Source organism: Agelaius tricolor, unplaced genomic scaffold (assembly GCF_023055355.1).
Source record: "Agelaius tricolor isolate 1412-34295 unplaced genomic scaffold, bAgeTri1.0.p SCAF_38, whole genome shotgun sequence".
NCBI classification, from domain to species: Eukaryota; Metazoa; Chordata; class Aves; order Passeriformes; family Icteridae; genus Agelaius; species Agelaius tricolor.
This window is the reverse complement of record NW_027269298.1, coordinates 2,762,204-2,785,971: the sequence shown is the minus strand read 5'-3', so window position 1 is coordinate 2,785,971 and position 23,768 is coordinate 2,762,204. Positions and strand designations below refer to the sequence as shown.

General features: G+C 52.2%; 1 protein-coding gene across 1 annotated transcript in view; it reads right to left on the bottom strand.

Moving 5' to 3' along the window:
- RXRA (retinoid X receptor alpha) overlaps window positions 1-2,525 on the bottom strand; it is a 108,046-nt gene extending 105,521 nt beyond the window's left edge. The window contains exon 1 of the mRNA XM_071453879.1: window positions 2,389-2,525. Within this exon, the coding sequence (XP_071309980.1) occupies window positions 2,389-2,416 (28 nt within the window). The 5' untranslated portion in view covers window positions 2,417-2,525. The remainder of the gene's footprint in view (window positions 1-2,388) is intronic.
- Window positions 2,526-23,768: the final 21,243 nt, after the last annotated feature.

Genomic DNA, 23,768 nt, shown 5'->3' with positions numbered 1-23,768 from the left:
TGGTGGGGTTTGGACCATGCTGACTCTAGAGAGGCCCCAGGCTCATCCAGCCCTGCTCTGGTTTCACTGGGAAGCTCACACTTGTGAGCTCAGTGTTGGAGCTCACGCTCCCCTCCATCCTCCAAACTGCTCCAAGCTTTTAGACACAGCCTGCCTGCACTGCCCAGAGCAGGACCAAGATCTCCCCCTCCAAATCCTGCAGCAACCACTGCCCTTGCAGCCAAAGGGATTTTTCTCAATTATCAGCGACCAAAGACCAGCACATAAAGTTTGGGAGTCTCTCCAGACAATCCCAGACCACACACCCCAAACAGCTCCCACAGACAGATGGATTTTCTCCCAAGACAAGGATGAGAAGTTTTAACCTTCCCCAGCAGGGCTGCCCTGTTTTCCATGGGGATGCTGCCCAATGTGTGGCACAGACACATTTCTAAATGAGCAGATAAATCAGTTGCTTTTCACTTGCACCAGGGTGAAAATTTCGAAATTTTCTAAATTCTAAATTTCTCATTTCTAAATGAGCAGATAAATCAGTTGTTTTCTAAATTCTAAATTTCTCATTCCTAAATGAGCAGACAAATCAGTTGTTTTCCAAATTCTAAATTTCTCGTTTCTAAATGAGCAGATAAATGAGTTGTATTCCACTTGCACCAGTGTGAAAACCCTTCCTTGAGCCAGCAGTCACAGCCTCTCCCCCTCCTACCCCCTCAAACCACCCTGACTAATAACACAATGTATTTTTTAGCATTTACAGCATAACAGGAGAGTTCAGGACTGACAGAAAACACAGTTAACGCACACAGAGGCCTGAGCCTGCCCGGATAACAGAGATTTGGATTGTCTCCCACAAGAGCATCCAAGGAAATGTGAATTCCCCAAACAGCCACCCCCTAAGGTTAAACCACTCCAGTGGGACAAGAGAGGCACCTTCTGCTGGGATGAGCCCCAAAAGCTGCACTGGACCCAGCCAAAAGGAGCTGCTTTGATTTGGAACCAGGAACACACTGCAGGTGAGATGCTTCTGGCCCCAGCAGCATCTCCCAGCCCAGACAACGAGGGGCACTGTGAAAATGGGATTTTTGGGGGGCACGGAGATGCCACCGACAGCTCTGCCAGCCCACAGGGCCAGGGTGTCCCTGCCAAAGCCCCCAGACCACCACAGCCCTGGAAAAGCCTCTCAGCGGGCTGGGCTTGCAGGGAAACCTTGTGATGGTTGTTTGTATTTATTCTGCTCTTTGAAAGGAATAACTGAAATTGCAATTTGTCAATAAAACGAGCAAAAAAAAACCCAAAAACCAAAACAACAAAACAACAACACAATAAATAAAGGAAAAAAAAAAAAAAAACAAGAGGAAGAAAGAATCAAAACACAGCAGCGGCAGGCTGGAGAGGCTGAGCACAGATTGAAAGCCCAGGAGGGACGGTGTGGCTGGGCACGGCCAGGCTGGGAGCCCCCGGGCCGAGCGGGGACAGGGATGGCAGCACTCGGCCCTGCTCCCCCGAGCCCGCACTTGGCTCCAGGCCACTCCGCTCAAACTTTTCTTCCCCCCACCCCGAGCACTGAGCTCTGCAATATCACTTCTCCTCCTGGAAGCGAGACGCAGGAGGCATTCGCCCTTACAAGCCAGGACTTGACTCAGTCACCGAAACGATGGCAAACTCCGGTTGGAAATAGGTTTTAAAACGCAGCTAAAAGGAGGAGAGGGTGGGGAGGGGGGGGTAAAAAATAAGAACAAAAAGGCAGGAGGGTCCGAAGCGCGGCGGGTCTGGGAGCCGGCGATGCGAGCGGAGGGGCCGGGCGCTGCCTCCCCCTGCCCGGCTGCGCGCCCCGGATGCCGCGGGGAGAAGGGAGAAAAAATAAAAAAGGAGGAAAAGTCAAAAATTAAAGGAAAAAAAAATAAATAAACCGAGGGGAAAGGCAAGAAGGGGAATCACAGGCTGCGCGCTGCCGAGCCCCGAGCAGAGCCGGCCCCGGGCGGGGAGGGGGCTCTGCCCGCTGCCGCTGCCCCGTTCCGAGCGCCGCTGGGGCCGCTGCGCGACCGGCCCGGCCCGGCTCGGCCCGGCTCGGCTCGGCTCCCCGGCCGGGGCCCGCCGTTCCCGGGGCTGCGCCACGAAGGAAAAAAACCCAAAAAAACAACAGCGAACCAAAAGAAAAATCCCAAGTGTACGGCAGGGGCCGGGGGCAGGGGCCGGGCCGGGCCGGCCGCGGCGCTCCCCGGGGAAGGGGCGAGCGCATCCCCCGCCCGGCGGCCCTGAGTGCGCGCCGCTGGAAGGGGCAGCGGAGCCGGGGGAGGGGGGAAGGCGGCAGGACAGGCGCTGATTTTATCGTCCCGAAGCACCCCCCACCCCCCGCGGTAGGAAGGGAGAATCTCTCGGAACAGAACTCACCCAGCGGCAGGAAGTGTTTGGTGTCCATGGCTGGTGCTTAACTCATGCCAAGGGGCTCGGCGAGCGCGGCGGCGAAAACACACAGGCAGGGCGGGCGGAGGGGAGGGAAATCAGCGCGGGGGGAGAGGGGAGGAGGGGAGGGGAAAAAAAAACACCCACGGGGAGGAGGAGGAGGAGGGAGGAAGGGAGGGAGGAGGAGGAGAAGGAGGAGGAGGAGGAGGAGGCAGCAGCGGGGAAGCTGCAGCCCCGCAGCGGCCCCGCAGCGGCGGCCCCGCGCAGCCGAGGCCGCGGAGTTGTGGCAAACTCCAACAATGTAACTCCGGGGCCCGCGCAGGGGGAGCCGAGCCTGGCCGAGCCGAGCCTGGCCGAGCCGAGCCTGGCCGAGCCGAGCCGAGCCGAGCCTGGCCGAGCCGAGCCGAGCCTGGCCGAGCCGAGCCTGGCCGAGCCGAGCCGAGCCTGGCCGAGCCGAGCCGAGCCGAGCCGAGCCGAGCAGCGCCGCCCCGCGCCCGCCCCGCCGGCCCGCGGAGAGCGCTGCGCTGGTGGTGTTGGATGGTTTTGTTTGGTTTTTTTTTTTTGGGTTTTTTTTTTTTTTTTTTGAGGTTGTGTTGGTTTTTTTTTCTTCTTAAAGTGATGGGGAAAAGGAGGGAAATGGAGTGGGGGGGGGAAGGAAAAAACACAAGGGAGGATAAAAAAAAAAAAAGAAGGGAGAAAGAGGTGGTGAAAAGGGGAAATTAGAGATGTGGAAGAAGGGGGAAGATGAGAGTGGGAAGAAGGGAAAGAGGGGAAAGAGAAGGAAAGAAGAGCAGAAATAGAAGGGAAATAAGAGAGGGAAAAGAGAAGAAAAAGGAGAGGAAAAAAGATGGGTTTTGTTTGGTTTTTTGAGGTTTTTTTTGGGGTTGTGTTGGGTTTTTTTATTCTTAAAGTGATGGGGGAAAGGGAGGAAAATAGAGTGGGGAGAGAGGGGGGAAAGGATAAAATAAAAGGGAGGAGGGAAAAAAGGGGGGGAAAAGAGGTGGTGAGAAGGGGAAATTAGAGATGGGGAAAGGATAAAATAAAAGGGAGGAGGGGAAAAAAAAGAGGTGGTGAGAAGGGGAAATTAGAGATGGGGAAAGGATAAAATAAAAGGGAGGAGGGGAAAAAAAAGAGGTGGTGAGAAGGGGAAATTAGAGATGGGGAAAGGATAAAATAAAAGGGAGGAGGGAAAAAAAGGGGAAAAAGAGGTGGTGAGAAGGGGAAATTAGAGACGGGGGGAGATGAGAGTGGGAAGAAGGGAAAGGAGAGGAAGACGAGAGAGGGAAAAGAGAGCAGAAATAGAAGGGAAATAAGCGAGGGTAAAGAGAAGGAAAAGGAGAGGAAAAAAAGATGGGAAAGAGCAGGAAGGGAAAAGAAGTGAGGAAAGAAGAGGGAAAGAGAAAAAAGAGGGGATAAAAAAGGGGTGCGTAGCGCTGCAGTGGGAGGGGGAGCAGAGGGGGTTCCCAGGGTGATGCTGAGCAATGCCAGCTGTGCCCAGCCCCGGAGCCCTGCCTGTCCCCGGGCATTGTCACAGCCCGGGCAGCGCTCAGAGCACGATTTATTTCATTTCCCATCCGTGAGGCACAACAAACAACTCTCTGTGTGTGTCCGTGTGTGTGTGCGCGGCTCCTCCGCAAACTCTCACCTCCCGAGCACCGCCGGTACCACCCCTGGCTGCCTCCCAGAGCCCCGGCCCCCCTGCCCAGGCAGGCCTCCAGGTTTAATAAATGATACTCAGCCCTGTAAGAATGTGTATTAGCGGCTTGATGGACCAGAGCGACACCGCTATGCATGAAGCATATTAAACATGGTATCGACCCCTCGCTTTCCACGGCGGTAACATGCATAACAAACAGGCTGGGGCCACGCTGCAGCTGCTCTCACACACGCTGGGGAGCCGGGCTGGGCGCTCCGAGAGGCTGCAGTGACACCAGGGACAGCTGCTGCTGGCACAGGTAGCTCCCAGAGCAGAGCCAGCCTTCCTGCAGTGAGTGTACCAGGGTAGCTGGGACAATCTGGGGTGTCCCAGATGTTCTCCCTGTGTGGCAGAGCCGTGGAGTGCTCCCCAGCCTTATCTGCCCTGGTTTATTCTTTAATTGGCCAAGCGTCTCGTGCCAGAAATATCGGTGGGTGAGCTGCTCCTCCTGGAAAAGCGAGGCCTCTTATCTGCCATCGGTGTATCCTCTTATCACTCCATCTCCTGCCTGTCACTGTGGGATCCCAAGCCACACAGGAAAGGCCCCCAACACCTGGATTTCTCCTACAACTCTTCTGTTTGTAGGAGAACACAAGACCCTGGCTTTCCTGCAGGGCAGAACCACATGGGGATGGTTGGATGAGGGGTACACAGCTGGCAACACCCCAGGATCCCAGCTTGGGACCTGGGACCCATCCATTTCCTTTAGAATAAAAATTCCAGATCCACTGCAACCCACCTGAAGAACCAAAACAGCAAAAAGGACCAGTCTTGTGTCAGGCATGTGGCTGCAAACTGACACTCAGGTGGAGCTGCTGAAGTTGAAACTAAATAAAGCGTCCTGGATCCTTTTAATCCTCTGCTCCTGTAATTTCAGCGTGTCCAAACAGATTTTGGTGTGTGTTTATAACTGGTAACTTCATTTGCTCCCGGGCTGGGACCTTAAATGCCAAGTTTCATCTCCAAGTCAGTTTTTAAGAGTGAGTTACATCAACTCCTGGGAGAAAAGGGGAAAAAAAGGAAATAAGTGAGGAAATAAAGGAAAGTTGGGGGTTGTCAGAAAAAGCAGGTTCAAAGTCTCTAAGAGTGCAAAAATCACAGATTTCGTGGATATCTGTGTACAGACTGACAGCTCAAAGGTAGAAATGGGTTTCCTAATAGACAAACTAAAGCTCATGAGTCTGATAAGGGCAAACACAGCTCGGGGCAGAGCTGGGCTCTCACCTGCCTGTCCCCACCCCGCTGTGTCCCCAGGCCTTTGGGGCTTTGAGTGTGTCCATCCCCAGCACAGGGGTGGGGATGTGGCCCCAAAGCCCCATCCCAAAGCAGGCTCAGCTCCCAGGGTTACCAGAGCCAGGGCTGCAAATCCACCTTTGCAGACTCCCAAGACATGAAATTACCATAACCAGGACATTTCATGCTCCTCTCCCATCAAGCTGTTTAGAGCAAATTAAATTTCTCCCTAACCAGGCTGTAACAGTTCATGTTAGATGTGGATCTAAATGTTAATTGCAGTGACAATAACAGGTCTGATCCTGCACTCCTTATTTGAGTAAAACCTCCCACAGAAGCCAAAGGAATTTTGCCCCAGAGAAGGCAGCTGGATGCAGTCCCACATTTCCAGTCTCTTGAAGATGCCAGAAGGTGAGCCAGGATATTTCTGTGATGTTACAAACCTTCTCTTTCCCTTTCCCCTCCCTTCCACCTCCCCTGAGTTCTTTAATGCACTATTAATTTAATAAGCTGCCTAATGCTGTGCTCACCTTCAGCCTGGCACTTCCCAGCAAGGACTTCAATCATCATGGGGGGGCACATTCAGGTAATTTTGGCAGCTCCTTGCCTTGTACATCTGGTTGGTGCAGGGATGCTCGAAGGTCCTGTGCGGGCTGGGAGAGCTGGCTTGGCAAAGTGCTGCTCCTGCCCTCTGCACCCTTGGGTGATGCCAACACCCTTCAGCTCCTGGGGAAGGCAGGCTGATAAAATGGGATTGTTTAGGGGTGCCTGGCCTCAGGGAGGGATGGATGCTGTGTTTATCGGATAAATCAATCAGGCAAAGACTTCTCCTTCCATCCACACTCCCACCCCATTGCCATCCCTTTGGGGCAGAGGGATCCAGGTGCTCGTGGGCCTCAGGCACTGAGATGTTTTGGGAGCTGGGACCACATTCAGAACTGGGCACTTGGGCCCAGGGAGTGAATTTGGAAATCACAGCCTCTGTGATTTTTTCCTAAGTGGTTCCAGATTTTCTTGTCCATAACCCTGAATTATCTGACAGGGCACACAAAAGCAAAACCTGCTGTGCTTCCCCTACTGTTTTATACCCTCCTGCACAGTTAGAAAAAAAATTAAATCTATTTTCCTGCCTGGCTGCATTTTGTTACAAATTAACAAAAGAATAAATGCAATATTGGAGTGAGAGAGAATAGAAGGAGCTCATGGGCTGTGTCTGGGGTCCATCTCTCGCTGCACATGGAGGCTGTGACAGGTGGCCAGAGGTGCCAGATGTGGGAGCAAGGGTGGCTGTGGCCACTGGCCTGGGGCTTGTGGCCAGAATCCCTCCCTGGGCAGGCAGTGTGGGGCTCCAGTGACCTGAGAGCCAAACCCAAGGAGAGACTCCTTCCACTCATGCAGAGCTTGTGGGACCTTCCCAGGCTTGTCCTCACCTCCAGGAAGCTGCTCTCACAAAGCCACTGCAGGTTCCAGGACCAGGACCTGTACTCCCTGTGTGTCCTAGCAGAATTAGAGGAGAAAAGCCCCTGCACTGTGCAATTTCCTGCTGGGTCTGTAGCTCTTCAGGACAGCACCTACCTCGTGCTCTCAGGGCAAGAGGAGCTCCCAACTTGCTTTTCTTCCCACTAGGAAGGAGGAAAAGACACAAGAAGACTTTGGGGGACAGGTCAGAGGCTCAGGAGCCTGAAAGTGGAGCTAATCCCTGAACAGAGCCCTGCCAAGACCCTCAGCATCCCTCAGCCACATCCAAACCCAAACCCTCCCAGCTGCTGAGGGGGCTCCTGCTCCTGGGGGAGGCACTGCAGGCACCAAGCAGCAAAGCTCCAGGACGAGCCACTGGTGTCAGGGCTGCAGCCTCCAGCTGCCTGCTTTTGTTTCCCAGCAGCATTTCACAGGCTGCTGCTGTTTGTTTATGAAGTGAGATGCACATGATTTATTTGATCTGCTGGAGGGCCTCATTCCCACGCTGAGGACAGGCAGAGTTGCTGCATTCTCCCCTCTTTTGGGGGCTGCTCAGATCAAATCCCCTCTTGCACAGGCAGAACTGGACATGAAACATTGTCAGAGACCTCCAAACTCCAAGCCACGAGGCTGCATTTGTTCTTGTCTGTCTCTGCATATGGAACAAGTGCTAATAGAGTGTTCAGGCTCTTAAAACAGGTTTGGGGAAAAGGTCTCAGGGCACCTGGGCTCTGGTCTGGATCCAGCTTGAATAATCCTAAGGGAGGTTTCATCCTCTCCTCGTGCTTTTCTGGTGGATTGGGTTTGGCATGTCTCACCTGGCTTGCAGGGACAGTGGTTTAATGAACTGCTTTGCAAAATGATTTGACAAATGGAGAGTCTACTCCTGCCTTTTTTAACACCTGGAGATCTCTTTATTCCAGCTCATCACCCAGGCTGGAGCCTGGCTGCCAAAGAAGCCAGCAAAGAAAGCATTAAGGGATGGAAGATGAAACTCAGCACACGAGCTGTGAGATCCACAGAGCATCTCCCATCCTGGCAGTGCCAGGGCAGCCAAACCCTCACTGGTGGGAGCCCAGGAGCCCAGGCAGAGATTCACAGAGCATCTCCCATCCTGGCAGTGCCAGGGCAGCCAGACCCTCACTGGTGGGAGCCCAGGAGCCCAGGCAGAGATCCACAGAGCATCTCCCATCCTGCCAGTGCCAGGGCAGCCAAACCCTCACTGGTGGGAGCCCAGGAGCCCAGGCAGTGCCAGGGCAGCAGCTGGAGCTCAGCCCAGCCTGCTCAGCGTGGCACAGACACCACCTGATTCACACCAGGGCTTTTGAGGATGTGACTCAGTCACTCAGCCACAGCTCCTCTGCTGGCCTTCCCCTGGTCCCTGCATACAAAACACTTTGCAAATGAAGTGTGAAGATAATATGCTTTATCATGGGCATTTATTACCTGTGATTGTGGTATAAATCTCCCTCCATTCACATACATATACATAAGGTGTATATAAATATGCAGTATCCAGCAGTACCCAGAGCCTTTTTGATGATGTCAATGTAGCCCCCATAAAGATAGTGGGAAATGATTCATAATATTTATATGACAGACATGATATGAACTGTAATAGCCTGTTGGGATGGAGAATATCCATAGGTCTCTGTCAGCCACAAATGTGATTTAAATATTATATATGTGGCAACTGTAGCATTAGTAATATGATAGCTGTTATTGATAGTGGTCATAAAATGCAGTAGTTTTGCACTGAAGAATGTGAAAAATAATCTAGTGGTTTTCCTAATGGTCTTCCCAGCAATGCACTGAAAGGAAGTGTACTTTCAATGCCTCCTTTTTTCAATGCCTCCTCCTCTCCTCCCCCCACCCCAAATTACCATCACATTCTCTCAGATTACTGCCAGGGCCATATTTTACTCTGCTGATGTCAGGTTGTAGCATCTCATCCCCCTGGGGCTGGCTGGGGAGGGCAGAGGGTCCCTGCAGAGGCCTGGGAGGGTCCTGTTGGTGCTTCCTCTGAGAGCACAGAGCAGGAAAAAGGCAGAAAGCAGCGAGAGAGGGGCTCAGGGGAGTGGTGCCACTCTGGGTGTGAAGTCTGGATCGTGGCAAAGGGTCCTCAGCCAGAATAAATCAGCACAGCCCTGCAAAAACAATGCAGCCACACTGAGTTACGCTCGCTGGGCCTGCCAAGGGGGGTTCTGGCACTCAGAGATGGGAGTGAAGCATCTGAATCCTCTTCCTTTCCCTTCCTGGCCTTCCACACCCAGAGCCTGCCCAGCCAGGGGTCTGCTGGAGGACTGGAGCAGCAGCAGGAGGGTGGATAAAGGCACCCTGAACCTTCCCTGTACCTCAGGGTTTACCTGGGCTGGAGCACAGGAGAGCTGGGGGTGACACCCCTGGCCCCAAGGGATTTGCTTTTTGGCCACCACACCCCTCCAAAAGCTCCTCAGGGCCAGCACAGGGGCTGGTGGGAGCTGAGGGACCCCTGGCCACAAAACCAGCCCCACATCTGAGTGAAGATGTCCTCCCATCACTTCCAAAGCAGCAAAGGTCGCTTCCCTGCTCGCTGCCAGCCTGCCTTGATCTCCCCATCTCTGCCCCTGGAGCAAAAACAGAGGGGAAAACTCCTTAAATCCATGACAAACCACTGGCTGCCACATCCATAAATTACACCAGCCTCTGGATTTCCCCTGTGAGCAGAACCAAGGGAGGGTGACACTTGCCAGGGTGGGCAGCCCAGCTCAGGGTCCCTTGGATGCCACAGCCTGGTCTCACCCAGCAGGGTCTGGGGGGGATTCAGGGACCCAGATCACCCCCAGAAATGCCTGGTGTCCATCCAGGGAGCTGCTTTGGAAGGGAGCCTCCACCAGGGATGAGGTGCTGCTCAAAGGATGCTGCACCTGTCAGGGGCAGGAGCAGCCTGGGAGGGAGGAATTGGGCTGCTGGCTCCATCCCTCCACATCACAGGGAATAAATCAAGGCAGTGATATGTGCTCCAAACACAGCAGACCTCAGGGCGAAGCATTGATCAGCTCCCTGGTGTGTAGCCTTAAAAAATAAATTAATTAGAGTTCTTTTAGCAGGGCTTTGCAGAGGGCCCCACTGTGCTGGCACTAACGAGGGGTGTGGGGCTGCAGGCTGACCTCTCCCACCCCTCTCCAAAGGGATTGCATTCCCCAGGATTACATTTAAATATTTTAAAGCTAACAGGATGGCCACATTTCAATTGAATCCAAAGCACCGGGCTCTTGGTGGACAGACCAAGGAAGAGCTTGTGCACAAATGAGTGAAATTGGAGTGAGGAAGAGGTGCTGATTTTCCCCAAAAAAGTAGAGAGGAACAGTTACCCACCCTCCATCAACCACATGTCCAGCCCTCCCTTGCAGATGATTTTTAATTTTGGCAATACTGAACATTTTATAAAAGTCTTTTTGAAAGTTGGAGTCCAGGAGTAATTTAATGTCAGTTTTCTCCATCATTTGCATTGCAAGGGACCTGATCTTCCTCTTCCCCACCCCGGTGTGAGCCAGGCATTGCTCCAGGGAAAACCATGGGCTTATTTCTGCTGTTGTTTCCACAAACATAAATCAGGAATTTACTCAGTTGAAATAAGTGGAGCTGCACCAGTGTAAAAGCAGTGTGAGCTCAGAGTTACAGTGCTATAAAAGCAGTGTGAGGCTGGAATCAGCCTCGGTATTTATGGAGATGGTTTGAGGAAAGCCTGGGGAAATTAGTAAAATTGGGAACAAACAAAGAGAGAGGGAAAAAAAAAAAAACAACAAAAAAGGCATGTGATTTCCTGATGATTTGGCAAATCAAATCCTCAAGGCCAGCACTCATATTCCTTCCTCTGCTGTGCTGCCTGTTCTGCTGAGCACTCCTGCCAGAAGAGCCTTTCTGTATTATTCCTCTTCTGAGTGACGCAGCTGCGAGATGCTCGCTATGGAAATGCCGTATAAAAATAAATTGAATCGAATTAGGGAAACAACTAAAGTAATTTCTTCTCTGTCCTCAACATTAATCCATTTAGGTTGATTCTCTGGGTGCTCCAAAGGGGATTTGCATTACTATCCTGTCAGCAGCCACAGTCCCTTCCTCTCTGCTCAAACAAGCCTCAGCACCTCCTAATTTGATGTCTTTTTATTATTCTCCCCCTCTGCCTGCCCCTGCATGGAGACTTCAAGAGGATTTTTTCCAGGGTGATTGGCTTCCCCGGCAGGTTGGATTAAGGCACGATTTGCTCTCAATTGTGACGTTTTTAATGAGATTCATTTTTTTTTTTGAGCAGGGTGGGGAGACAAATTAAGAGAAGGGAAAACAAAAACCATCTTGTAAATGAAATCATGATGTGTGAGGCCTGGGATCTAATGAGAAGCATATCAGTGGCAATCAGAGTTGCTAATGGAGCCCGTGCATTGATATCTGCTCCGAGGCAGCCACGGCGGTTCCGGCAGAGGCTGGGCCCTCATCCCCATCCAGCAGGGATTTCTGCTGCCCTAAAATCACACGTTGTGTGTGTGAGAGGATGAATTCCAGAAGGTCCCAGGGCCCGGGCTGTAAGTAGGTCAGGCGAGATGTTCATCACCACACTCTCAAATGGCTTCGCAGTCTCCGTGCCCCGAGGCCAGGATGCACAGCAAGCAGTAAATAGCACAGGGCTGGGGGGAAAGGGCTCCATCCTCCTGCCAGGCTGGCCATGGGGACCTGGCCGTGGCCTTGGGGACACCCCAGGGTCCTCCCCGTGCTGTCCCACACACTGGTGTGGCACTGGCTCCGCTCAGGGATGTTCTGGTCCATCCCTGCTCCGTTCCCGCTGAGTCTGTCAAGGTGTGCTTGGGTATTCCCATAAGTGAAAAAGGAGCTGGCTCTGCAAAATAGTCCCAGGGAAATCACCAGCACTGCCATGAGGTGTAAGTAATTCAGCCCTTGATGCTGGTGAGGAGCCCTGCTTGTCTGAGCTCAGGGACAGCACAGCAGCACAGCCACCCCTCACATCAGCTGGGGGAAATGCTGATTTTTCCCACTCTTCTCAGTTGGTAAAAGATTCCAGGATTTGCCATGAAAACCCCAGAGTCACCCTCAAACTGGGTCCCCAAGGTAGGAGGTCTTGAACTTGGCTCTCTCCCACTGCTCCAAGCCCTGACCCCTGCACTGCACAATCCCCCATTTCCTCCTCCTCCAGAGCCCAGGAGGCTTTCTCTGCTCTGTTATTTCAGCCCTTTGGAATTTCCCTGCAAAAATGAAAGTCCACCAGAAAAATTCCCTCTTGGCTGTGTCACACCCCCAGAGGGGCAGACACGGGGGGCTGTGGTTGCCCAGGATGCTGTGAGTGGATCTGGGGGCACAACCCCTGCTCCATTCTCCTCTCCTCCTGCCCATTTGGGACATCCCAAATCCTGCAACACCCCCAAAAGTGCTTTGGAAAAGCCAGGCCTGGGTCATTGCCCTCTGCAGCTCTCGTGCCTGCTCTCCCAGCTCTGTGATTTCCAGGATGCATCCTGGAATCCTGACTGCCAGCTGCTGAGACTGCGTGTTTCTGGGAGAGAGAGGCAGCTCAGGGGTTTCCAGGGTAAATCATGGGACAATCCAACATAAATATTCCAAAAGAGATATGGGAGGGGGGTGGAGAGCAGCTTTGGGGACAGGAGGGGTGATTCTGCTGCCATTTACACGATGGGAATTCGGACGTCGCTCTCCAGCCTGGAGTGGCCTTGGCTGATTCTCCCAGTTTCACTCAGATTTTGTGGCAGAGTCACCAAGAGCTGGGTCTGACCCCTGAGGTCTTGCTTAGCAAGCAAGGTTGGAATTCCAAGAGTCTTTTCCTGAAATTTTTTGAAATCTCCTGGTTTCCTCCCCCAGCACTGACCTCAGCTCTCAGGGGTTTGTGCCCCTGGAACAATTCTGCTCCACAAACACAAGAGATCCCAGAGTTTTTGGCACAGCCTGACAGTGAGATGCCCTGGCCATGGATGGGAAAGGCAGGTAACAATTCCTGTGGCTCTTTGGGAACATCTGGGTTTGCTGCTGCTCCAAGCAGTTTTTGATCCTGCTGTTGGGTGCATCACTGAAACACAGTTTGTGGCCCACCATGCTGTAGGAAACATTATCATCCCAAAGAAATTCAAAAAATACAGGTACAGAGAGGGCCCTGCTGCCTGGCAGAACAGGAATCCTCCACTTCCAGACCCAAACTCAGCATCAGCCACAGGAGATGTGCTCAAGGCAGGAAAGGCTGGCCTCTCCTCACTTCTGCTGCTGAAGTTTGCCAGCACTGATGGGGAACATGGAAGGCAAGGACCAGGACAGTTTTACTTCCCATGTCTGCTTTTTGTCAAGGATCAATGGTTCCAGGGTTTTTTGCCAGATGAACCCTGGTTAAGTGAGTGTATCTTGGCTCCCTCAAGGCTGGCTCTCGCTCAGCATCTCAGCAGGCACTGAGTTTGAAGCTGGGTTAGATGTGGCTCTGGCCTTTGTATCCCTCTCCAGTGGGCTGGGCTTAAAAACTTATTTTTGGTCTTCTGAGTGTGTGGTCATTCCCTAATTGAGCCTGAACACCTTCCCTGTGTGGGAAGCAAGGCTCAGGTGGGTGCCAGTCCCAGGGGCACCCATCCCACGGGTGCCATCCCAGAGCGCTGCCCTGGGCAGGATCCCAGATGTGCTGCCAGATGTGCTGCCTTTGGTGCCAGGCAAGCTCAGTCCTGCTGCTCCAGGCTGGAGCAGGCAGTTCCCAAATAATGCCTGGTTCTGCAGCCACAGCTCAGTTTTACCCAGAATTTTGTTGGGGGTCAGGTTTCTCCATCGGCTGCTGCAGCATCAGCAGGGACGTGGCAAAAACCATCAAAGGCTGAGGAGAAAAATGGGGAGAAATTGTCCAGGTCTGTGTGGACAAGGGGCTGTCATGTCCCTGTCCTTGTCCCTGTCCTGCTGCCCACACCAGCAGCCCTTCCAGACCCTGCCCAGGTAATTACAGAGCTCACATCACCTCATCACACCAGTGAGTCCCTGCCCCATTATCACCGTGGCTCCACAACATTCAAACCTCATCAGTTTTCCGTCCTGACTGGGCTTTTTAATAACCTGATGAGGGTGCAGCTGGACTTTGACATGTCCAAGGGTAATCAGAGATCCTGGGTCTGCCACAGAAGCAAAATGCAAAAGAAAACATTATCAGAAATAACAATAACAGTGTTTGTGAGCTGCACGATGCAGGAGCTCAGCGCTGGGGTTGTTCCTTCATTCCAGAGAGCTCTCCTGCTAAATCTTTTCTGATATTAAAGCTGGCTCGATAGGGTCCTGCTCCCTGGTTGAAACATCAATATTACTAATAAATAGAAATAACAAGTGAGGTAAAGGGCCAGACCAGCCTGACCTGCTTTATGAATTAATGTAGTGAAAACTGGCCCTTTTCCTCCAGCCTTTATATACTGCAGGCACATATATGAACGTTGTACACATTTATTGGACATCAGAGCTTTGGAATACAGCTGGAGCCATGCTGTAACCTAATTACTGTGCCAGGGAAAAAATGGGAAAGGCCCAATGCACAGCCCCCTTTGGCTTTCAGGGTTGCTAGGAATGAAATCACCTCTCCCAGGCAGGATTTTTTTGTCCAGGGTGGATCCCCTCCAGCCCCAGAGCTGAGGGGGTTCTGTGGGATCCAGGGCTGGTAGTTTGCAGGGATTTTAGCTGGAGTTTGTGGGTCTTGTGGCAAGGCCATGTTTGGTTTGGAGCTGGGCTGTTTGGGGGATTGCTGCCAACAGGAGCTGGGCAACCTGACCCCTCCACCCTGTGAGTGTGCTGGTGGCTAAATATATCCATATATCCATATATCCCTAGCTATATATATCCATATATCCCTGGCTATATACACCCATATATCCATGTATCCATATACCCATATAACCCTGGCTAAATATATCCATATATCCCTAGCTATATACACCCATATATCCATATAACCCTGGCTAAATATATCCATATATCCATATATCCCTAGATAAATATATCTATATATCCATATATCCCGGGCTATATACACCCATATATCCATGTATCCATATATCCATATAACCCTGGCTAAATATATCCTTATATCCATATAACCCTGGCTAAATATATCCATAGACCCCTGGCTATATATATATCCATACACCCATATATCCATATAACATTGGCTATATATATCCATAGATCCACAGATCCCTGGCTATATATACCCATATACCCATATATCCATATATCCCTGGCTATATCTATCCATATATCCATATATCCCTGGCTATATATATCCATAGATCCATAGATCCCTGGCTAAATATACCCAAATATCCGTATATCCCTGGCTATATACACCCATATATCCCTGGCTATATATACCCATATATCCTTGGCTATATATATCCATATATCCATGTATCTCTGGCTATATACACACATATATCCATATATCCATATATCCCTGGCTATGTACACCCATATATCCCTGGCCATATATACCCATGTATCCCTGGCCATATACACCCACAAAGGTGGGGACAGAGGTGCTGGGCACTGCTCTGCTGCCCTGGAGCTCTGCCCTGTGGTTCCTGCCTGCTGGAGGATGATTTCTGGGAGGTGTGAGGCAGACGTGGCCGAGCTTTGGGATGTGAGCTGATCCCAGTCATGTCCTATCCCAGATCCACTTCCTGGGGATGCCAGCACAGCTTTACACCACGGAGCAGCAATCTGGGGCCAGCCCTTGCTCCCAGACACACACACACACCGTGTGCTGTCCATAATTTATAAGCTATTCAAAATTTATCGCCGAGAACAAACTCCGGCTGCAGAAGGGTTTTAAAGCCTTGTTAAGTATTAAAGTGGAAATATCCGTGCTGGTGAGGATGAGGAGCATCCTCCCTGCCTGCCCACCTCAGCCTGCCCTGTGCACCCCAGCAGGGCTCAGATTATCTCTCTACCCCCTTATTTTTCCTTTTCCCCCCCCTTTTTCCCCTTTGTGTTGCCCCTCCATGTCTGCATTTCTCCAGCCCCAGCAGGCCCTGGGTCAGGGGTTTAAAGCCTTGTTAAGTATTAAAGTGGAAATATCCGTGCTGGTGAGGATGAGGAGCATCCTCCCTTCCTGCCCACCTGTGCACCCCCAGCAGGGCTCAGATTACCTCTCTACCCCCTTATTTTTCCTATTCCCCCCCTTTTTCCCCTTTGTGCTGCCCCTCCATGGCTGCGTTTCTCCAGCCCCAGCAGCCCCTGGGTCAGGGGTAGGTCGGGGCTGGCCGTGCCCCCCTCCACTGCCCCCAGCCCCTTCCCTGGGGGGAGCCTTGGCTTTGCTGCAGGGGGCCCAGGCCAGGCTGCAGAGGGGCTGACAGAGCCATACAAGCACTTGTCACCCCAGCAGTGACAAATCAGCCTCGGCTGACAAGAATGGATGGAGCTGCTTCCCGGGCTGATGAGGGGCTGGGGATGCTCTGGGGGGGGATGCAGGAGAGCTGCTGGAGGTGGGAGGTGAGGTGGGACTCAGGTGGCTGAGCTGGGGCAGCCCCGTGCTGGGGATGGGGTTTGGGGTCTGGGCTGGGGGGAATTTAATAAGTCCTACGTGGCCTCCTGGCAGAGCTTGGCTTAATGGGATGCCAGAGACGACAGGGTTGCCTCGATCTGCTCATTCGCTGGGCCTGGGGAACCATCCATCTTGTTCTAACCCTATTTTAAAAAAATATAAAAGGAAAGAAAAGGAGGGGGTGGGGGAGAAAGAAAAATGATAAATCTGTTCAGGGCTTTTGTTTGCCTGCGATTCCTGTAAAGGACAAAAAAAAAAAAAATGAAATAAAAGCCAGGCCCATTTTTTCCCTGCTTGGTGTTGCCATGGGATAGAAAACCCCCTGTTCTCAAGAGTGCAGTGCCTTTGGGGAGGGGAAAGCCCCTCGTTAACGTTATGAGTTGCATCTGTTCCCTGGGTCTGGGTCACTTCCAGCTCTCCAGCTCTCCCTTGCTGCCTCCCCCACCCCCTCACATTCCCATTGCTAATTTATTTGCCTATCCATGCCCTCAGAAAGCAAAGGGGAGATCCTGGCTCCCAGCTTGGGCCCTGAGACAATGACCACCATGCTGAGAGCATCCCAGTTCTGAGAGCATCCAAAATCTGGGAGCATCCCAGCTCTGGGAGCTCTCAACCAGGTGCAGGAGACAGAGTGTAGAGCAAGATCTCAGAGTGCAGTGCCTCCTCAACCCTCTGGAAAACAGAAATAATAATCCTGGGTCACCACTGCAAGAGGCTGGAGAGGGAATTCCCCCTGGGACAACGCTGTGGGCATGGCAGGATATTGATCCTGCACTCCTCCTTCTGCTGGAACCTCTGACCTGCCAGAGCTCTTGAGGAGCCAGGTGAACAAACCTCCCTCTCCTGCTCCTGCTTGGCTCCCCAGCTCTTTCCCTGCTCAGGGAATGCATGTGATCAGGACCCAGCACTATTTACCACATCTAGGAGGGTGAGGAGGCGTAAAAAAAGATCTTTGATGTAGCACACTGCCATAAAAACATGTCTGTACAGTGGAGCAGAGGCTCTCCAGGACCTTGCAGGGTGAGGGAACTGGCTGGATATTTCCAATGGCATGGGGCAGGGAAGGTACCAACCACTGCCCTTATTGGAGCTCCAAGGTGAAGCACTGGAGCTGCTGCAGGGCTGGGAGCCATAAAGCAAAGAGTTTCACAGTGAGAGACAAAACAGACCCAGCGCAGGGAGAGGAGGATTTTCTTACCCAGCCGTGGCTCCTATCTGCTCAGATCCCATTTCCAGGCTATTTATAACCCAGGTGGCAGCAGAAGGCTGGTGGCTGTGAGCACTGAGCCCCCAGCACCCCGTGGCTGCCTGCACCACGCTGCCAAATGTGCCTGGTTCTCTGGAGATCTGGCTCCAGGAGCAGAGAGGATCAGCAGGCACAGCCACCTGGCTCTGCTCTGCACCAGGGAGCATCCAGGAGGAGTTTGGGTGGGGACAGGCAGTAGGATGGGGCTGCAGAGAGGGAAGAATGGTGTGGAACACAGCTTTGGTGCCTGATGTGCCAATGGGGACACCAAAACACAGCTGTGCAGGGGGCTCCAGGTGGGAACAAGTCATGAATGGGATGAGCAGCAGGGCTGTGCCAAAATATGCCATGAGGAGCCATGCCAAGCCATGCTGTGCCAACTGCACCGTGCCATGCCATGCCACCTGGGCTGAGGACACGCTCCTGGATGCCAGGCTGGCATCAGGGCTTGGCAGAGGCCACAGCCAGGCAGAGGAACCTTCCCAGCACTGCTGGCCAGAGCCTGGCATCACTGCCTGGAAGGAAGCGTGGCAGCTGTGCCTGGAAGCCAAGGAGAAGCAGAAATCTCCCTGCTCCCTCCCAGGATCCCTGGGTAACTCGCAGGTATGGGTGTGCTGGATTGTGTGCAAAAGGCTTCACAGCCCTTATTATAAACACTATAAATAGGTTTGTGGTTCTTCTTTGAGCTTAAGAACAAAAGGCTGTTTCATTATCATTAAACTTGCGTTTGAGTTGCTCTGTGACTGAGTGTCTGGCCTTTTATTGCAAGCCAGGGCTTTCAAAAGCTCCTTAAATGTTAATGTCACCTTTAAAACAACAGTGGCGAGGCCTTTGATCAGCAGCGCCGGTCACTCGGTGCAGCTGAAGTAAGAACCAGCCACTGACTGATCTTGGGGTTTTAATATTTCCCTCTTCCCCCTGAGGAGGCCTGGCACCAGGAGAGCAGCCAGGCTTTGATCAGACCTGGGTTTTCAGCCATCTCAAAGACCTCCTGCTCAAAGGAGATGCTCAGCACTGGGATTTCATGGCTCCGTGCAACGCAGAAGAGCAGGGAATGGCCAGGTTGATCCTGCTGGAGTGATCCAGCCATGCTGCCCCTGCCTGGATTTGGGGACAGGAGAGAGGCCCCTCTCCACTGCTTTGCCATGGAGCTATGGGATTGCCCAGGTTTTGGGGCAACCAGCTGCACCCCCTTGGTGCATCCTCACAATTTGGAGGCTGGCAGGCAACAAGATCATCTCAAAGCCTTCCCCTTCTAATGGCTCCAGCTCTGCCCTTCACCAAAACCTCCCAGCACGACCACATTCCCACAATTTCTGTCCATGGCCAGCCCCTGTGCATCCCACACACAAGTCCAAGCACATGGTCAGCAGTGCAGGGACAAGGTGACACCTGCCCTCCCTGAGCAGGCAGCAGCCAAACGCCCCAGGAAAGCACATTTCAGGTCCAATTAATGCCATCCACGGCTGTGCTGGTGCTGGGCTGGGTACAAGGATATGTTTGCAGAGATAAGTGTGAGTGTAACCTGATGACACAAGTTGCCTGCTTCCAAATGTCAGGCAAAGTTCACCCAACCCATGTGAAACGAGTTAAAATTTAACAGAAATCTGCAAAGTGTTGCGTTGTAATTGAATCCATGATGTGGACGGGAAGCATGTTCAGACACATCCCAAATTTGCCTGAACCATAATATTCCTCTGGAAAAAAAAAAAAAGAAAAAGAAAGAGAAAGAAAAAGAAAAAAAGGTTGATTTAAAGGAGGCGGTTGCTGCTAAATATGCATGCGCCCCCTCCTTCCCCTGCTGCAAAGGAGAAAGTTCTGTCTGAAAACTTCTGAGTCATCCTGCATCGGTTTTGATGTGTCAAAATTGGTTTAAAAATTCACAGCTGAAGCAGCAGCGGGGAGAGCTGAGCCCAGGCACAGGGAGATGAATGCAAAGTGCTGCAGAGCCAAACTGCATCGGCTCCGCATCCACAACAAGAGGCGTTAAAGCCAGAGCCGGGCATGGAAAAAGGAGGAAAAAGGAGGAGAAAGGAGGAAAAAGGAGGAAAAGGGAGGAAAAAGGAGGAGAAAGGAGGAAAAGGGAGGAAAAAGGAGGAAAAAGGAGGAAAAGGGAGGAAAAAGGAGGAGAAAGGAGGAAAAGGGAGGAAAAAGGAGGAAAAGGGAGGAAAAAGGAGGAAAAAGGCTTTTTGGCTTCTTGACACTCTGATGTGGCTTTGTGTTGTTTTTCTCTTTGCTGGCTGCTAATTCTCCCTTTGTCCTGGCATGGCAGGGTGCAAACCCCTTCAAGCTTTAGAAATGGAAAGTTGTTTTGTTGGTTTTGTGCTCCCTTTCTATAGCGAGTTCAGCCCCCAAGGCCTCCCTGCCGTGGTCTTTGGCCAGCAGTGGCCAGATGTGACCAGCACAGCCCATCACAGCCCCACGTGGGCTGGAACAACCTCTCCACTCCTGAGGCTGCACAAAGCCATCCCAGTGGCCTTTTTCCTTCCCTTTCTATGTTCTCCTGGCCGGATCCTACCCAGGTCCCTCATCCCAAGCCTCAGCTGCCAAAAGAGCCATGTCACAGTAAGGAGGAGGAAGCAGGAGAAATGAGCTCTGTGCTCTGGCTCACTCAGAGGTTTTTGTCTCTATCTTTTCCATTTAGGGAATTTATTACACTAAGTGATGGATGGAATGGATTAAAAAAAGAAGAGGATGGCCATGGCAGTTTGGAGTTACTGAAGACAGCCCCCCTGCCTGGGCTGGCTCTGCTCACAGCATCCCCACGGATGGATCTGGGGCTTGGCTCTGCTTTATCCCCTGCTCCTTGCCAGCAGATTAAACCTGGGATCCTAAAGGTTGGTGCTGCTGGCTGCTGCACAGCCAGGCTCTCCCCTGGACACAGCAGGAGTGGAGGAAAACTGCGAGGGATGACTGAGACCCTTGTGTGCTTTTACTCGGCAAGGGCTTTTCATAGGGGAGCTAAAAACAAATTTAGCACTTAATGCTCTGAAGAGTAAACACTTAAATACCCTATCATCTGCCCAAGTGCTTTGTTTATTATTCAGAGAAGCCAAACTGAAGCAGTTTTCCATGGAGATGTAGTACCTCCTTCAGATTAGCCAGCTTAATTAGATCCTGGTTGCAGCACACGCTGCTCTGTGCTGATGAGGGAAAGTCAAACAGCCACTTCCAGAAGCCAAGGCTTCAGCCCCACCAGGCACAGGGCAGGATTTTGGGAAGAGAGTGGCAAAGCTGGACATTTTGAGCCCTGGTTCAAGGCTGATCAGTGCAGGTGACAGGGACAAGCCCAGCACTGCTGCTGGATGTGGAGAGGAGCCACCATCTGCTCCATGTCAAACCAGTCTGTCCCAGTTTCCACCTCCAAATCCCAGCAGGGACACACCTCACCTCTGATAAGGATTGACAACTTTAAACAAGCTATTTTCCCCTTTTTTTTTTGAAGGAAAGTTGGATGAAAATACCAATTTATGTACTAAACACTGGCAAAGGCCACTCCTGAGTAGTAGCTGCCATGGCTGGTACTCCCTGAAGCATAAAATCTCCAGTCTCCCATTTACAAGCTATTAAAGCTGTTACATCCCATAATGGAGTTCCTCAGGTGAAGAAGACAAACAAGGGGGAAATGCTGAAACACCAGGCAAGGCCTGACACAATAACAGACACGGCACAAGAAGGATGTGACACGGGGAGACAAACAGGAGCGAAATTTATGTCACTGGAGATTACAGGGGCATCGTAGATCAGCCATGCAGACGGGCTCTGAACAGGGCTGGCCTCACCTTCCAGGGTTAGGGAAAACTCAGAGCAACAGCCCCAGCCAAGAGGAAAAGCAGGGCTGGGGTTCTCTGGCAGCATCCCGTGCTTGGGGAGAGCCAGGGAGTTTGGTGGGAAGGAGAGGGAGAGGACAAAAAATGACACCGTGGCCATGTGGCTGATGTGACAGCTGCAGGTGTTGCTCAGTTATCAGTGATACAAGGCTGGGAGATGTGTGCAGAGATAAGAGATACCTGTGCCATGGTGTGAGGGGTTTCTTCCTGGGCCCAGTGGCATCACATTGGGCATGAGTGGCTAATCCTGGCATCACTTTGGGCACGAGTGGCTAATCCTGGCATCACTTTGGGCATGAGTGGCTAATCCTGGCATCACTTTGGGCATGAGTGGCTATTCCTGCCATCACTTTGGGCATGAGTGGCTATTCCTGGCATCACTTTGGGCATGAGTGGCTATTCCTGGCATCACTTTGGGCACGAGTGGCTAATCCTGGCATCACTTTGGGCATGAGTGGCTCATCCTGCTGTTTGAGCTGGTGGGGCTGCTCTGATCCCCTCCTGAGCCCTGCCCACCACACCCCACCACCCCCAAGAGCAGCTCTGGTTCATGCTGTGGGGAAAAGGAAGCCAAAAGTTGAGCAGAGCCCAGACTCCAACATCCCACAGCGGAATGGGATGGGAATTCTGTCCTTGCTGAGGAATTCTGTCCTTGCTGATGCCAGAGATCAGGAGCAACCTTCTGTCATGGGGAACCCCATTGTGAATGGCTTTAACAACATCACTGAACCTGTCTGCAAGGGAAGGTTTTACCCACAGCTTTTGGGATTTGGCCATTCCTAGATCAATTTTCTCATGCTCATCCAAAAACCTGTAAATAGCCATGAAAACTCAGGAACAGGAGAAAGGTGTTGCCCTTCGGTTGGATTTGGTGTAATGTGAGTCCTTTGGACTTTGCTTAGCACTCAGATGAATTATTGGCTCCTTGTCCTTCAGCTCAGAACCTTCTTTTCTTGCTTTAAGTGACTATTTGCAAACATGTGATGTCTGCCCTGTCAGAGCACAGTTCCCACTCTGCACCTTGCAACAGCTCTTGGAAGTGTCACAAATTATTAGGAGAGGCTGGATATGGGCACTGCTGTTTCACAGAGCATCTCAGGTTGGAAAGGATCCAAAAGGATCATCAAGTCCAACTCCAGGACTGATCCATATGACCAAAAGCATCACCTGGGTGCTCACTGAGCTGTGCTGTGAGCACTTCCCTGTTCCAGTGGCACATCATATGCTGGGAAAGGGAGAAATACGAAGCAATTTTTCCCATGGTCACAAAATCAACCTATGACCACAGTATGACCTGAATATTGGGAATATCTGTGTCATCTCCAGCTAGTTTTGGTGTTGGAAATGCCTTTGCCAGCCTGCCCCAGTGCCATGGTGAACAGCAGAGATGCCTCCTGCTGCCCTGTGCCTGCCAGGAAGGACGAGTCCAAGGTGGAAGAGGATTTAAGAATCCACCTAAGGGTGATGCTGCAGAAAGAGAGGGTCCTGCAGGAGCTGGCTGCTCAGCTGTGAGTCTCCTGCAACTCTCAGCCCTCATTATTTCACTCCAAGTCAGTGCAGCAGCAGTCAGACTTCAGAGTGAAGTCTGTCCTACTTTCCAATGACTGAATGCAGCCGTGCCTCAGACTCCTGTGGCTGTGAGCACGCGCTTCCAGCGGCGTGGGCCTCCCAGGTCTGGATGGTTCCCCTCCATCCTTGGGTTACATGAGCTGAAATTGGGGTTGACCTGTCACAATAAACCGCCCTGCTGCCCCAGCTGGCAGCAACATGGGTGCAAGATTGCAGCAGTGGCAGATGAACTCATCCCAGCAGCGTTGCAGCCCTCAGTTCAGTGTGAGCGTGTCTGTCCTGGGCTCCACGGGGATCAGACACCCCCACAATAAAAATGCCTTTTCCTCTCCAGCCTCACAGAGCAGCAGCTCTGCCTGGAGCCCAGAGCCTGCTTCCCTTCTCTTCCTCCTTCCTTCCCCCTGGCAGGCGGAGATATTGCATTCATTCATCTCGGGGGGAGGCTGAGCTCGCAGCCTGACAATGCATTATGGTGATGGAGGTCTTCATTTCTGCTGTCAGGGCACAACAACTGCATCCACAACCCACCAGCACAGTCCAAACTGCCCAGTTCCCCCAGCTCCTGCACCTCTGGGGACGTCCCCTGGCCGTGTGCCACCCACCAGGCTCTGGCAAGGAGGGCAGTGCCCGCTGCTGTGGCTGTGGGCTGGGGAAAGGGGGAGCCAGGAGGAGATGGATGGCCCCAAGTGGCACGAGCACAATGAGGTAATTCCACCCAGCAGAGCCTCATCAATCCCCCGGCTCCGGCGCGGCGTCCCCACGGCCACCACGGATTGCCGGGGC